General features: G+C 50.6%; 1 protein-coding gene across 5 annotated transcripts; it reads left to right on the top strand.

The window, feature by feature from the left end:
- The first annotated feature begins 2,073 nt into the window (after window positions 1–2,073).
- Window positions 2,074–10,394, top strand: STAC3 (SH3 and cysteine rich domain 3). 5 transcript variants are annotated; one of them, XM_003906646.5, is made up of 12 exons: window positions 2,074–2,267; window positions 3,611–3,677; window positions 3,940–4,207; window positions 4,444–4,541; window positions 5,056–5,128; window positions 6,024–6,121; window positions 8,641–8,707; window positions 8,887–8,936; window positions 9,230–9,315; window positions 9,486–9,537; window positions 9,627–9,764; window positions 9,942–10,394. In XM_003906646.5, the coding sequence occupies exons 2-12, from the start codon at window positions 3,612–3,614 to the stop codon at window positions 10,038–10,040; spliced, it is 1,095 nt and encodes a 364-aa protein (XP_003906695.1). In that variant the 5' UTR covers window positions 2,074–2,267; window position 3,611; the 3' UTR covers window positions 10,041–10,394. The 5 variants fall into 5 exon arrangements, with proteins under 5 accessions (XP_003906695.1, XP_003906696.1, XP_031506934.1 ...); XM_003906647.5 differs by lacking the exon at window positions 3,611–3,677 and having other exon boundaries at window positions 2,080–2,267; XM_031651076.1 differs by lacking the exon at window positions 5,056–5,128 and having other exon boundaries at window positions 2,179–2,267.
- Window positions 10,395–12,176: the final 1,782 nt, after the last annotated feature.

The raw sequence follows: 12,176 nt of genomic DNA, 5'->3' as shown, positions 1-12,176 counted from the left end.
TATTATTATTATTATTATTATTATTATTTTGGTATTTTTGGTAGAGACAGGGTTTCACCATGTTGCCCAGGCTGGTCTTGAACTCCTGGGCTCAAGTGATGCCCCGCCTTGGCCTCCCAAAGTGCTGTGATTACAGGCATGAGCCACTGCTCCCAGCCCAACTCATCTTCTGAAAACCCTTTAGGGTTTTTTTTGTTTTTGTTTTTGTTTTTTTTGAGACAGAGTCTCGCCCTGTCGCCCATGCTGGAGTGCAGTGGCATGATCTCGGCTTACTGCAACCTTCACCTCCCAGGTTCAAGCAATTCTTCTGCCTCAGCCTCCCAAGTAACTGGGACTACAGGCATGCACCACTGTGCCCAGCTAATTTTTGTATATTTAGTTGAGACAGGGTTTCACCATGTTGGCCAGGCTGGTCTCAAACTCCTGACCTTGTGATCCACCCACCTCGGCCTCTCAAAGTGCTGGGATTACAGGCGTGAGCCACTGCACCTGGCCGCCTTTCTTTAATCCTAAAGCTGGAGGATTGGGTTTTACCTGTCAGGGACAGAAGCAGATGTTTATTACAATAAAAGCTACAGCAACTGAATTCACAGTGCCAAGATGCTATATTATCCAAACATGCTCAGCAGTCCCTGTCCTATGTGGCTGAAAAAAGGGGAAGAGCAGAAGTCATCTTGCCTGCAAGGTGCAGCTTTTCCTTTAGAGCATCTCAAAGCAAGCCCTGTTGTTCTGCAGTCTGTCAGAGCAGGGCCATTAAAGAACCTGCAGAGTCAGAACCATCCTGCACCCCCTTTTCAGACTTCCCCCTTAAATAGAAAAAAAAAAAAAAAAAGTAGTGGGTGAGAATGACAAAGCATGTTGCCCTGGAAATCTCTTGGGTCCAAGTAGCTGTATCCCTAACCACGGTCCTACAGGAGCTTGCCTGACTCAGTCTCCAACACAGTCCTTTATTTCTTACAGATATAAGGAATAAAGCAGCACTGCATTGCCACCTCTAAATTGCTCTCCCCTGAGATGGGAGTATCTCCTCTTTCATCTATGTCACAGCCCAAAGAGTAGGAGAAGGGTAAACCCCTGTGAGATCAGAATGGCATCTGTCTCTTTGATCCATCAGTTATATACTGAGGCATCAAAGGTGGGAGATGGAATCAGGGAATCAAAAGGGTTTAGGAAGTGTGAGGTTGGCCATCCTACCTTTAAGAGTTTGCAGTTCTCATGAGGAAGGGGACATTACTTAGAAATTATTAAAAAGATTCCTTATGTGGCAGCTATATCCTTCTGTCTAGTGTTAACTGGCCCTTTTTAATAGCCCTGGTAATTCCGTTCACCCTGAGGACAAAATTTTGCAAGAAGGAGGGTGGGGAGATGTCTCTGGGAGCTGATGGAGGGAATGAAGCAATACTACATATTCTTCACTTTCTTACAGGATAGCAAAGTACTTCTCCAACCACCCACAGATAAAAAGCAATCTAACCATGCACGGTGACTCACGCCTGTAATCCTAGCACTTTGGAAGGGCGAGGCAGGCGGATCACCTGAGGTCAGGGGTTTGAGACCAACCTGGCCAACATGGTGAAACCCCGTCTCTACTAAAAATACAAACATTACCTGGGCATGGTGGTGGGCGCCTGTAATCCCAGCAGCTTAGGAGGCTGAGGCGGGAGAATCGCTTGAACCTGGGAGGTTGCAGTGAGTCCGGATCACTTCATTGCACTCCAGCCTGGGTGACAAGAGCAAGACTCTGTCTCAAAAAAAAAAAAAAAAGAAAGCCATCTAGTATGGCTGATAGGAGAGCTCTATGAGTTCGAATTAGTCTTTTTTTTTTTTTACCCTGTCTCAAAAAATAAATGAAAAATAAAAATAAACTCCCTTTAAATGTTACATGAGCATGAACAGAAACTGTCCCTTCCTGAATTTGGCCATTATTCACCTGTTCGCCTTAGATGAAGAATCAAGGAACAGCAGCTCTGGAGGGATGGGAGGAGTTAGGGTCCGGCCCTACCCCAGACCTCTCAGTGTCCAATTTCTCTGTGTCAGCTGTGTTTCTCAGCTGTTCACTTTCCTCCAGCCCTGTCATTTCAGCCCTGACACCAAGGCAGGAGGCTAGGAGGTCTACAAATAGCGACTGGGTAGCTGGTGTGAACACAGGGTACTGGGGGGGCTTAGCCCCCAAGGAAGAGGACCAGTTTTTCCCCAGCACCACCATCAAGGCCTCGGGGCTCCCAGCTCCCTCTACAGATTGTGGACTGATTTAGGGAATCCCAAACGTAAGTTACCTCTTCATCCTCTCGATTTCCACGACTGCTCACGCCAGCTGCCCTGATCTATAATCTATTCAGCTTCTTCATTTCTTTCCTTGGTCTGTGAGTCGTTTGGGTTTTAGGAGTAAAATTATTATTCTACTCTAGTATAAGTTAGGATTGGAGGGGGGGTGGGGGTGGGGTAAAGGGAATGAAGTAGTAAGGGAAGGAAAGGCTCATATTACCCTGAAAACTTAAAATAGCTGAGCCCTGAGGCAGGCTGGGACAGAACTAGGCACAGGGCCCCCAGGGCTCAAGAAAGAAGTAGGGGAGGACAAATGTCTGCAGTCTATCCTTCCTTGTGCACACACGAGGACACACATTAAACCTCTTGAAGAGAGGAGATCTGGGAAGGTATGCATCACATTTCTGTGGCCCACAGATTCCCAAGAGAAACAAAGTACCTATAGGAAAATAACATAAACCATGCAGCCTTGAACACTGTAAGGGCTGTAAACTATGGGGTCTCCCCTCAGGATGGAAGGATGAGTATCAGTTTGAGGAACTAATTGGGGAGCTCTTTAGTCTGTTGGGATTTATTTATTTATTTATTTATTTATTTATTTGAGATGGAGTCTTGCTCTGTCACCCAGGCTGGAGGGCAGTGGCACAATTCTGGCTCACTGCAACCTCCTGGGTTCAAGCGATTCTCCTTCCTTAGCTTCCTGAGTAGATGGAATTACTAGTGTCCGCCATCACGCCCGGCTAATTTTTGTATATTTAGTAGAGATGGGGTTTCACCATGTTGGCCAGGCTAGTCTTGAACTCCTGATCTCTAGTGATCTGCCCGCCTCAGCCTCCTAAAGTGCTGGGATTACAGGCATGCACCACCGCGCCTGGTCATGTTGGGCTTTTTTCTAGACTTCCATGAAATCTGTTAATAAAACCTGCCAAATGATCTGTATTTGGCCCAGTGCAGTGGCTCACGCCTGGAATCTCAACACTTTGGGGGTTGAAACGGGAGGATTGCTTGAGCTAGTTCGGGTAAGCCTAGGCAACAAAGCAAGACCATGTCTCTACAAAAAATAAAAAGGTAGCCAGGTAGTGTGCACCTTGTGTTCCAGCTACTCAGGAAGCTGAGGTAGGGGGATTGCTTCAGGCTGGGAGGTCAAGGCTGCAGTGAGCCATGATCATGCCACTGCACTCCAACCTGGGTGACAGAGTGAAACCCCATCTCAACAACAACAAAATCTCTAATCACGTTTCTCCAAAAACCTTCCCTTTGAGTACCGCCCTCCTGCAAGGGACAGAAATAAGGGGGAGAAGAGTGAAAGGGATTAGATTTCATAGTGGGGTCCAACCTCTTGCAGGATGACAGAAAAGGAGGTGCTGGAGTCCCCTAAGCCCTCCTTCCCAGCAGAGACTCGGCAAAGCGGGGTGAGTCTGGGCCTGTGACCACTGGGTGTGGGGGGCCAGGAAACCTTTACAGCTGAAGAAGAGTGCTTAAATTGATCTCATTTGTGTGTGACTCATGTTTTGCTGGCCAGCACCTGCAGTCCCCAATACCAATACCTGCCTAATCCTGGGGTACATTCCTTGCCCAAAACTAGAAAACTGTCTAGTTTGCTCTAACGCCCCCCTACTCTAGAGAGGGTGACAAGTCCTTTTAACGTTGGGTTTTCTTCACTCCCTCCCTCAGCTACAGCGGCTGAAGCAGTTACTCAGGAAGGGTTCTACAGGGACAAAGGAAATGGAACTTCCCCCAGAGCCCCAGGCCAATGGGGAGGCAGTGGGAGCTGGGGGTGGGCCCATCTACTACATTTATGAGGAAGAGGAAGAAGAAGAAGAGGAGGAGGAGGAGCCACTCCCAGAACCTCCTAAGCTGGTCAACGATAAGCCCCACAAATTCAAAGATCATTTCTTCAAGAAGCCAAAGTTCTGTGATGTCTGTGCCCGGATGATTGTTCGTGAGTCATAAAGGGGAGTGAAGAGAGTATGATGTTGAAGGCAGAGGTTGGGGAGAGGGCATACGAGAGGAGTATTTGTAGCAGATGGGCTGTGGCTAGAGTTGGTGTAAGGCAATGCTGTTAGAGATTGAGCAAGTAAGGTCCCAGACAGAAAAGGGAACCTAAGAGTAGCAGCAGTGGTACAAAGGGAAAGGGCAATCTGGAATCTTATCTGAATTTTCTCCCCCTCTCCCAAGTCAACAACAAGTTTGGGCTTCGCTGTAAGAACTGCAAAACCAACATCCATGAACACTGTCAGTCCTATGTGGAAATGCAGAGATGCTTCGGCAAGATCGTGAGTAGGCTCTGGGGAACAAGGTGTAGAAAGGAGGTGACATGGCCGGGCACAGTGGCTCACGCCTGTAATCCCAGCACTTTGGGAGGCCGAGGCAGGTGGATCACGAGGTCAGGAGATCGAGACCATCCTGGTTAACACAGTGAAACCCTGTCTCTACTAAAAAATACAAAAAATTAGCTGGACGTGGTGGCGGGCACCTGTAGTCCCAGCTACTCGGGAGGCTGAGGCAGGAGAATAGCGTGAACCCGGGAGGCGGAGCTTGCAGTGAGCTGAGATTGCACCACTGCACTCCAGCCTGGGTGACAGAGCGAGACTCCGTCTCAAAAAAAAAGAAAGGAGGAGACATGTCACCAGCTACCCCTTGCTGGTCCCTCCTCCATCCCATTCATTTCTCTGCTTTTTCTTTCTCAGCCCATCTCTTTTTCTGAGAAAGGGTGAGCACTCATGGGAGAGATGGGCTTCTGGACCTTACTTTGCTACCTCTAATGCTTCCTCCCATCCCATCCTACAGCCGCCTGGTTTCCGTCGGGCCTATAGTTCCCCACTCTACAGCAACCAGCAGTACGCTTGTATCAAAGATCTCTGTAAGTGCCCTTTATGGAACATGAGGGAATGGGCAAGCCTAGAGATGGTTTCATGCAATCTCTAGCTTTGGAAGCCAAATTCTGAAACAGAAACTTTCTATTTCCCATAATTCTCCCTCAACCTAACATTTTTATATCCATTTGGATGCAGAGGCAATATCCCCATTTTACAGCAGAGGGAGATAAGATTTAGTTGCAACTACATACAGTTAGCAAGAGGTAGCTCCAAGACTGGAATCTTCAGTTGCTAGCTTCAGAATCTGTGCTCTTCATGTGCAAAATCATTTCTAAGGAAGAACAAGGATTCTAGATTGTCCTCATCCTTACTACAGAGTCATACCAGACTTGGGGCAAGACCCAAAGGCTGCAGGCACCCTGGGCATGTTCATAATTTGGCAACCCTTAAAAGTATATTCATTGACAAATTTGCTCAACATTTATTTGGAGCAGAGGCTGAACTCTGTGAAGAGCATGGGTGAAAAAGAAGAACCTATTGGTGGCAGCACCTCAGCTTACACATGCCATTCAGCAGAACAAAAACCAGAAGTTAAGGGCCCATTCTCCTTAGAAGGAGAATAGTGATTCTGAGCATGTCTCAACTCCCAAGCAACCAAAGTTGTCTTTCAAACGTCATATAATGCTCTGCCTGGAAGGAGTTCTGATAAATACTTTTCTCCCTCACATTACATTACCAGTGATGTTTTTAGAGTCCTTTCTAGATCGATGTCCTAGGTATTGCTCAGCTGACCCTTCCCTAATCTTCCCCCACGGCGCCCCCACTGCCACCCAGCACACACATGGGTATCCATCTACTCGATCCTGCCTTTCGCTTCCTTTCCTCCAAGCCTTTCTCTGCCTCCCCAATAATGTCTTCTTTCTCCTCCAATTTGATTAGCTGCTGCCAATCGCAATGACCCTGTGTTTGAAACCCTGCGCACTGGGGTGATCATGGCAAACAAGGAACGGAAGAAGGGACAGGCAGATAAAAAAAATGTGAGCACTGTACCTCCCCACGAGGTCCCTCCCAGAGATCCCATGGAGCAGGTCATTTTCCCATTTGGGAAGCTGACAGAAGTAATGGATTGTCTTCCCCTAAAATTGCACATAACCCGACCAGGCATGGTGGCTCATGCCTGTAATCCCAGCACTTTGGAAGGCCAGGGCGGGTGGATCATGAAGCCAGGAGATCAAGACCATCCTGGCCAACATGGTGAAACCTCGTCTTTACTAAAAATACAAAAATTAGCCAGGCATGGTTGTGTGTAATCCCAGCTACTCGGGAGGCTGAGGCAAGAGAATCACTTGAACCCAGGAGGTGGAGGTTGCAGTGAGCTGAGATCACACCACTGCACTCTAGCCTGGGTGACAGAGCAAGACTCCATCTCAAAAAAAGAAAAAAAAAAGGCCGGATGAGGTGGCTCACGCCTGTAATCCCAGCACTTTGGGAGGCCAAGGCGGGTGGATTACCTGAGGTCAGGAGTTTGAGACCAGCCTGGCCAACATGGTGAAACCCCGTCTCTACTAAAAATACAAAAATTAGCCAGGCGTGGTAGCACACACCTGTAATCCCAGCTACTTGGGAGGCTGAGGCAGGAGAATTGCTTGAGCCCAGGAGGCGGAGGTTGCAGTGAGCCGAGATCGTGCCACTGCACTCCAGCCTAGCTGACAGAGTGAGATTCTGTCTCAAAAAAGAAAAAAAAAAGAAAAGAAAAAGAAAAACAAAATTGCACATAACCCAACAGAAATATTTTTGCATGCAATTTTAGGGGGTTTTGGGACCTACTGCAGCTCACTCACCATGGGCCTCTGGTTAAGAACTCCAGCCATAGATTACGTTTTCTCAGCTTCCTTCTGAAATTGTCAGATTAGCCACTACAACCACCTGAAGGCTAGGCCCAAAGTCTTTGGCATTGCTGGGTGACAGAGGCAAGAGCTGTGCTTTTGGATGTAGGAAAGAGAACTTGTCATGCCAAGTAACTGGAGAATTCTAGAGCCATGCAAGGATCCATGAAGATCATCTGGTCTGACCCATTCATTTTACAGATGATGAAACTGAGGCACAAAGCTACTGGCCAAGATAAACCTCATTTCCTTTTGTAACAGGGTTTCTAGGTTAGTAATGCCATAGATTTGCATTCAGTTCAGCATGGAATTTGTTAGAATATTCTTATATCTTTCTGGACAACCAGGGTTGGACCAGTATGGATGATGGTTACAGTTAGATGGACTCCTAAAATTGGTTGAATGGCAGTACTCAGAGTCCAGGTCCTTTCAGTATTATACAGCTAGAGGGAGATTTCTGGTGCGTTATAACATGATTTAGATATAATGAAGATACAAATTGTATGTTCGTGCCGGGTGCTGTGGCTCATGCCTGTAATCCCAGCACTTTGGGACGCCAAGGTGGGCAGATTACTTGAGGTCAGGAGTTCGAAACCTGCCTGGCCAACATGGTGAAACCCTGTCTCTACTGAAAACACACACACACACACACACACAATATATATATATATATATCTCCAGGGCGTGGTGGCACTCACTTGTAATCCCAGCTACTTGGGAGGCTGAGGCAGGAGAATCACTTGAACCCGGGAGGCAGAGGTTGCAGTGAGCCACTGCACTTCACACTTCAGCCTGGGGGAGAAAGCAAGACCTTGTCTCAAAAAAAAAAAAAAAAAGAAAAGATAAATGTACATATTTGTTCTTGATCAAAAAATCACCTGCAAAAAACAGAACTAGAAATCTGGCCTCAGACTTGTTGATATGGAGGTTGGGCACAGATAAGGGATTTCTATGGAGTGAATTCTGACTTACAAGGCACTAGCAGTGTGATTTGGCTGCTTCCAGAAGGGCTAACATACTCTTGGGTTATATTCTTTTAAGGGAATTATAAAAATTGTGCTGCTCTTTTTTTTTTTTTTTTTTTTTTAGACGGAGTTTCGCTGTTGTTGCCCAGGCTGGAGTGCAATGGCATGATCTTGGCTCACCACAAACTCCGCCTCCCAGAGTCAAGTAATTATCCTGCCTCAACCTCCCGAGTAGCTGGGATTACAGGCATGCGCCACCACGCCTGGCTAATCTTGTATTTTTAGTAGAGAGGAGGTTTCTCCTTGTTGGTCAGGCTGGTCTCGAACTCCCGACCTCAGGTGATCCGCCCACCTCAGCCTCCCAAAGTGCTGGGATTACAGGTGTAAGCCACCGCGCCTGGCCATGCTGCTCATTTTTTACTTACACACTGGAGTATTTTTAAAGGCTGACAGCATAGTCAAGGACCTGGAATCTGGTAGTGAATTCCCTGTAATTTAGCTACATTCAAGCAGAATGTGGGTGACCCACCTGATAGGATGTTTTAGAAAAAGTCCCTGCATTAAGCAGAGGGCTGGGCTAGATATTTCCTCCAAGGCCTCTTCCAACCCTGAGATCCCATTATTCTGTAGTTCTCTGACCTGATATAGAGAGCCAGGGCATGGGTTCCCAAGACAGCGTCTCCCTAACTCTGGTGCCCCCTCCAGCCTCTAGCAGCCATGATGGAGGAGGAGCCAGAGTCGGCCAGACCAGAGGAAGGCAAACCCCAGGATGGTGAGTGTCACCCACCTCCATCCAGAGATGGAGTAGGATCAGAGGCTCAGCTGTGGCACAGAGGGTGGAGGAGCAAAGGGCAGGCCAGCTTTGGATAGATGAGGCCCTTCCACAGAAGGGTTAGAGAATAAGAATTGACCTCCAGGAGACAGACAATTTGTTGGTGTTTCCTATCCCAGGAAACCCTGAAGGCGATAAGAAGGCTGAGAAGAAGACACCTGATGACAAGGTAAGAATCTTTCCTCCCTGCAAGGACCCCAGTCCTCTCCCCAACCCAGCTCTGACACCACCACTCATGGCCCTGGCGGAAGCTCACTCTTTAACTCCTAGGCTTCCCATCACCCTTGACCTACTCTCTCCATCACCTTGCACACCCACCCACAACCAAAACACTTCTCTCAGTTCAGGGACCTAGAAGAGAGTTGGAGTGTAGAGTGTGTGGTGAATGTCCCTGCCTTGGAATCCTGCCCCTCAGTGTGGGGTAGAGGAGCCCTAAGACTCATCATTCCCTTTCACCCCCAGCACAAGCAGCCTGGCTTCCAGCAGTCTCATTACTTTGTGGCTCTCTATCGGTTCAAAGCCCTGGAGAAGGACGATCTGGATTTCCCGTGAGAGGCCTTGGGGCAGGGGGCTGGTACTGTGGAGTGAAGAAGAAAGAGCTGGGTTCCCCCAAGGGAAAGGAAAAAGGGGGACTCAGGGCTTGGAGCCTATTGATGCTGGACCAGGGGCACAGAAGGGGACCTGCTATGTGAGTGAGGCCTCTCTTTTCCCCTCTCAGGCCAGGAGAGAAGATCACAGTCATTGATGACTCCAATGAAGAATGGTGGCGGGTGAGAAAAATGGCTAGGGCTAGGATGGAGTGTGGGTTGAGTCACGAACCCGACATTGAGAGATGGACTCTCCCTACTATCTTCCCTAGGGGAAAATCGGGGAGAAGGTCGGATTTTTCCCTCCAAACTTCATCATTCGGGTCCGGACTGGAGAACGTGTGCACCGCGTGACAAGATCCTTCGTGGGGAACCGCGAGATAGGGCAGATCACTCTAAAGAAGGACCAGGTAGGCTGTTGCCCCAATCCAATCCCAGGTCTGAATGCTCCCTAGCCGACCACACTCCTTGGAGAGCTTAACCATTAATGAGATTAGGGTGAGCCCCTGTAACCCCCGGCTCCCCTGCTGTCCTCTCCTACCGTTTCCTTTGATTCCTCTCCTACTTCTGATCCTTTAATCTTCTAGATCGTGGTGCAGAAAGGAGACGAAGTGGGCGGCTACGTCAAGGTCTACACCGGCCGCAAGGTGGGGCTGTTTCCCACCGACTTTCTGGAGGAGATCTAGGCGTGCGGGCGCCTGCAAGCGGGAGACACCCACACCCCATTCTGGGCGGGCCCAGTGGAGTTTGGGGAGGGGGCGAAAACAACGGAACTGCTGGGAGAGGAGGGGTTGGAAGGCCCGCCTGAGCGCGACGGGGCTTCCGGAAAGGGACTGGTTCTCGCCCCGTTCCCCAGCCTGGGGTCTCGGATACCCGCTGCCCAGAACAGCCCGGATCCGAAACCTTTCAGGCCCCGCTTGCAAGAGCTGGAAAAAAACGCATATCTACTAGCAGAAGCGAGGGACTGGGGCAGGGGGCGGGGGCGAGGGAGGGCGAACTGTCGAATGTTGCAAGTTTTATTAAACTTTTGACAAAACTTAGAAAAGTTGTTCTTTAACTGGGGTTGAGGAGAGGGCCTGCGGAGGGGTGGAGAATCCTCCCTAACTGCCCGACCTCGTTACCATGGGGTAACCTGAGACCCATCTGGGCTGAGGTTGGCGGGAGGTGGGAAGACAAGTGCTCCCGCCAGGTGAGGCCTCTGTGGTCAGTGAAGAAAGGGGAGCGCGGGGCTGCAGTCGCCGCCCCCGCGCCCCAGCGGCTGGGAGCCGGTTCTTGTAGTAGGGTAAGTCCCCCTTGCTCTTGGCTATTTAGCCGCAGGCAGCCCCTTGTATTTCGGAATCTGGCTTGGCGCCGAGTTAGGCCGCCAGGGGGCGATGCAAGATCTCGGTTGGAGAGCGAGGGATGGGGAGGGGGTAGAGGGTGGGTAAGGGGAGAGAACCAGAGACACCAAGCCCGAGACCCTGGGCCTGGGAGGGGGTGGGGTGCGTGCCGTCTCCATGGCAACACTTCCTCAAGTCCTCCGGGAACCGAGCTAGCTAGGCCTGGGGCCTAACCCCTCCCACGCGGCCCCTGCCCTAACCCTTTCCGACAGGTTCCGAGTGAGGACGGAGGGCAGACAGCTAACCGGCTCTCGCGGAGACCCCCTGCGGAGCGCCGTATGCAAATGTTATTATTTGCATATGCAAATATGCAAATACGCCGGCCCTGGTCAGGGCGGCAGGTGGCGAAGAGCGGGAAGGTGTGGGGAAGGGAGCAGAAGGAGACGAGGAGTTTGGGGACCTGGGAGCGGACCCAGTGAGAGGGAGGCTGAAGTGGTCGCTGGAGTGGGGCAAGCGTGTGGGGGGGGGGTCTTGAGCTCGATGCCGGGTGGGGGAGGGTCGGCTTGGCCAGCCAGGAGCTCCTCTTCTCGTCTGCCCGTTGTCTGCCAGGACTGAGGTTGGCACCGCCTAGCAAGGTTGGCAGCGGGAGCCCGGGCACCATCTGCTGCTGGCGGGGGGAGGGCCGAGACTCAGCTGGGAGGAGGGCCTGGGACAGGCGCGCCCCCCTTCCAGAAGGCTGAGGTGTGATGGGGGTAGGGAAGCACACAAGAAGACTGCAGGACCGGGTTCAGTTTTCTGTTCCCTTTGCCCTTGACGGTCCCGGATGCCTGAGGGGGTGGAGGTGGAGTCATTAAAGAAAACCCCCCTTTAATCGCGATTGAGCTGGAATAGGAGCAGATCACAGGCAAACACACACACCAACCACACGCAAATCAAGCCTTCTGTCCTCATCCTTCCTTGAAATCCACCTAACAGGAATGTATGAGGGGAGGGACCGGAGGGCTCGGGTCGTCTCTATTCATCAAGGTCTGAGGGACTCAAAACCAGAGCCCCCCCCGAGATCCTCGAGAGGGCCCCCCATCAATGCTCAGGCAAAACCAATTTACTGGCTCATTGGGCGGCAGTGCTGGTGTGCGGATGCCGAGGAGCAGGGAGAACGGCTGTTCTCTCCCTACACTCGGGGGGCGCCCCCCTCCCTAGCCTCACTGAGCCGGCAGCTGTCCCTAATTAGAGCGGCGGTTTAATTGGATTTATCAGCAGTTAATAGGAAATTAAGCAAAGGGCCCGAGAGAAGGGGGGCGGGAAAAGCGGGGAAACAGGCTGTGCTGAACTTGAAGGAGGGGTGCTAGGGTACCAGGGGTGGGGACATGTGACCCAGTGTCCCGATGGAGCCCCATGGTCACACCCTCCCCTCAGTACTCACCAAGACTGTTAAGCCCTGGCCTGCGGGCCAGAGAGCAGGTCCCCAGAGAGCGCGGTAGGCGTGACAGCGACCCTGTGTGA

This window comes from Papio anubis, chromosome 9 (assembly GCF_008728515.1).
Source record: "Papio anubis isolate 15944 chromosome 9, Panubis1.0, whole genome shotgun sequence".
Classification (NCBI taxonomy): domain Eukaryota; kingdom Metazoa; phylum Chordata; class Mammalia; order Primates; family Cercopithecidae; genus Papio; species Papio anubis.
The sequence above is the reverse complement of the archived record's forward strand: the minus strand, read 5'-3'. Positions and strand labels throughout refer to the sequence as shown.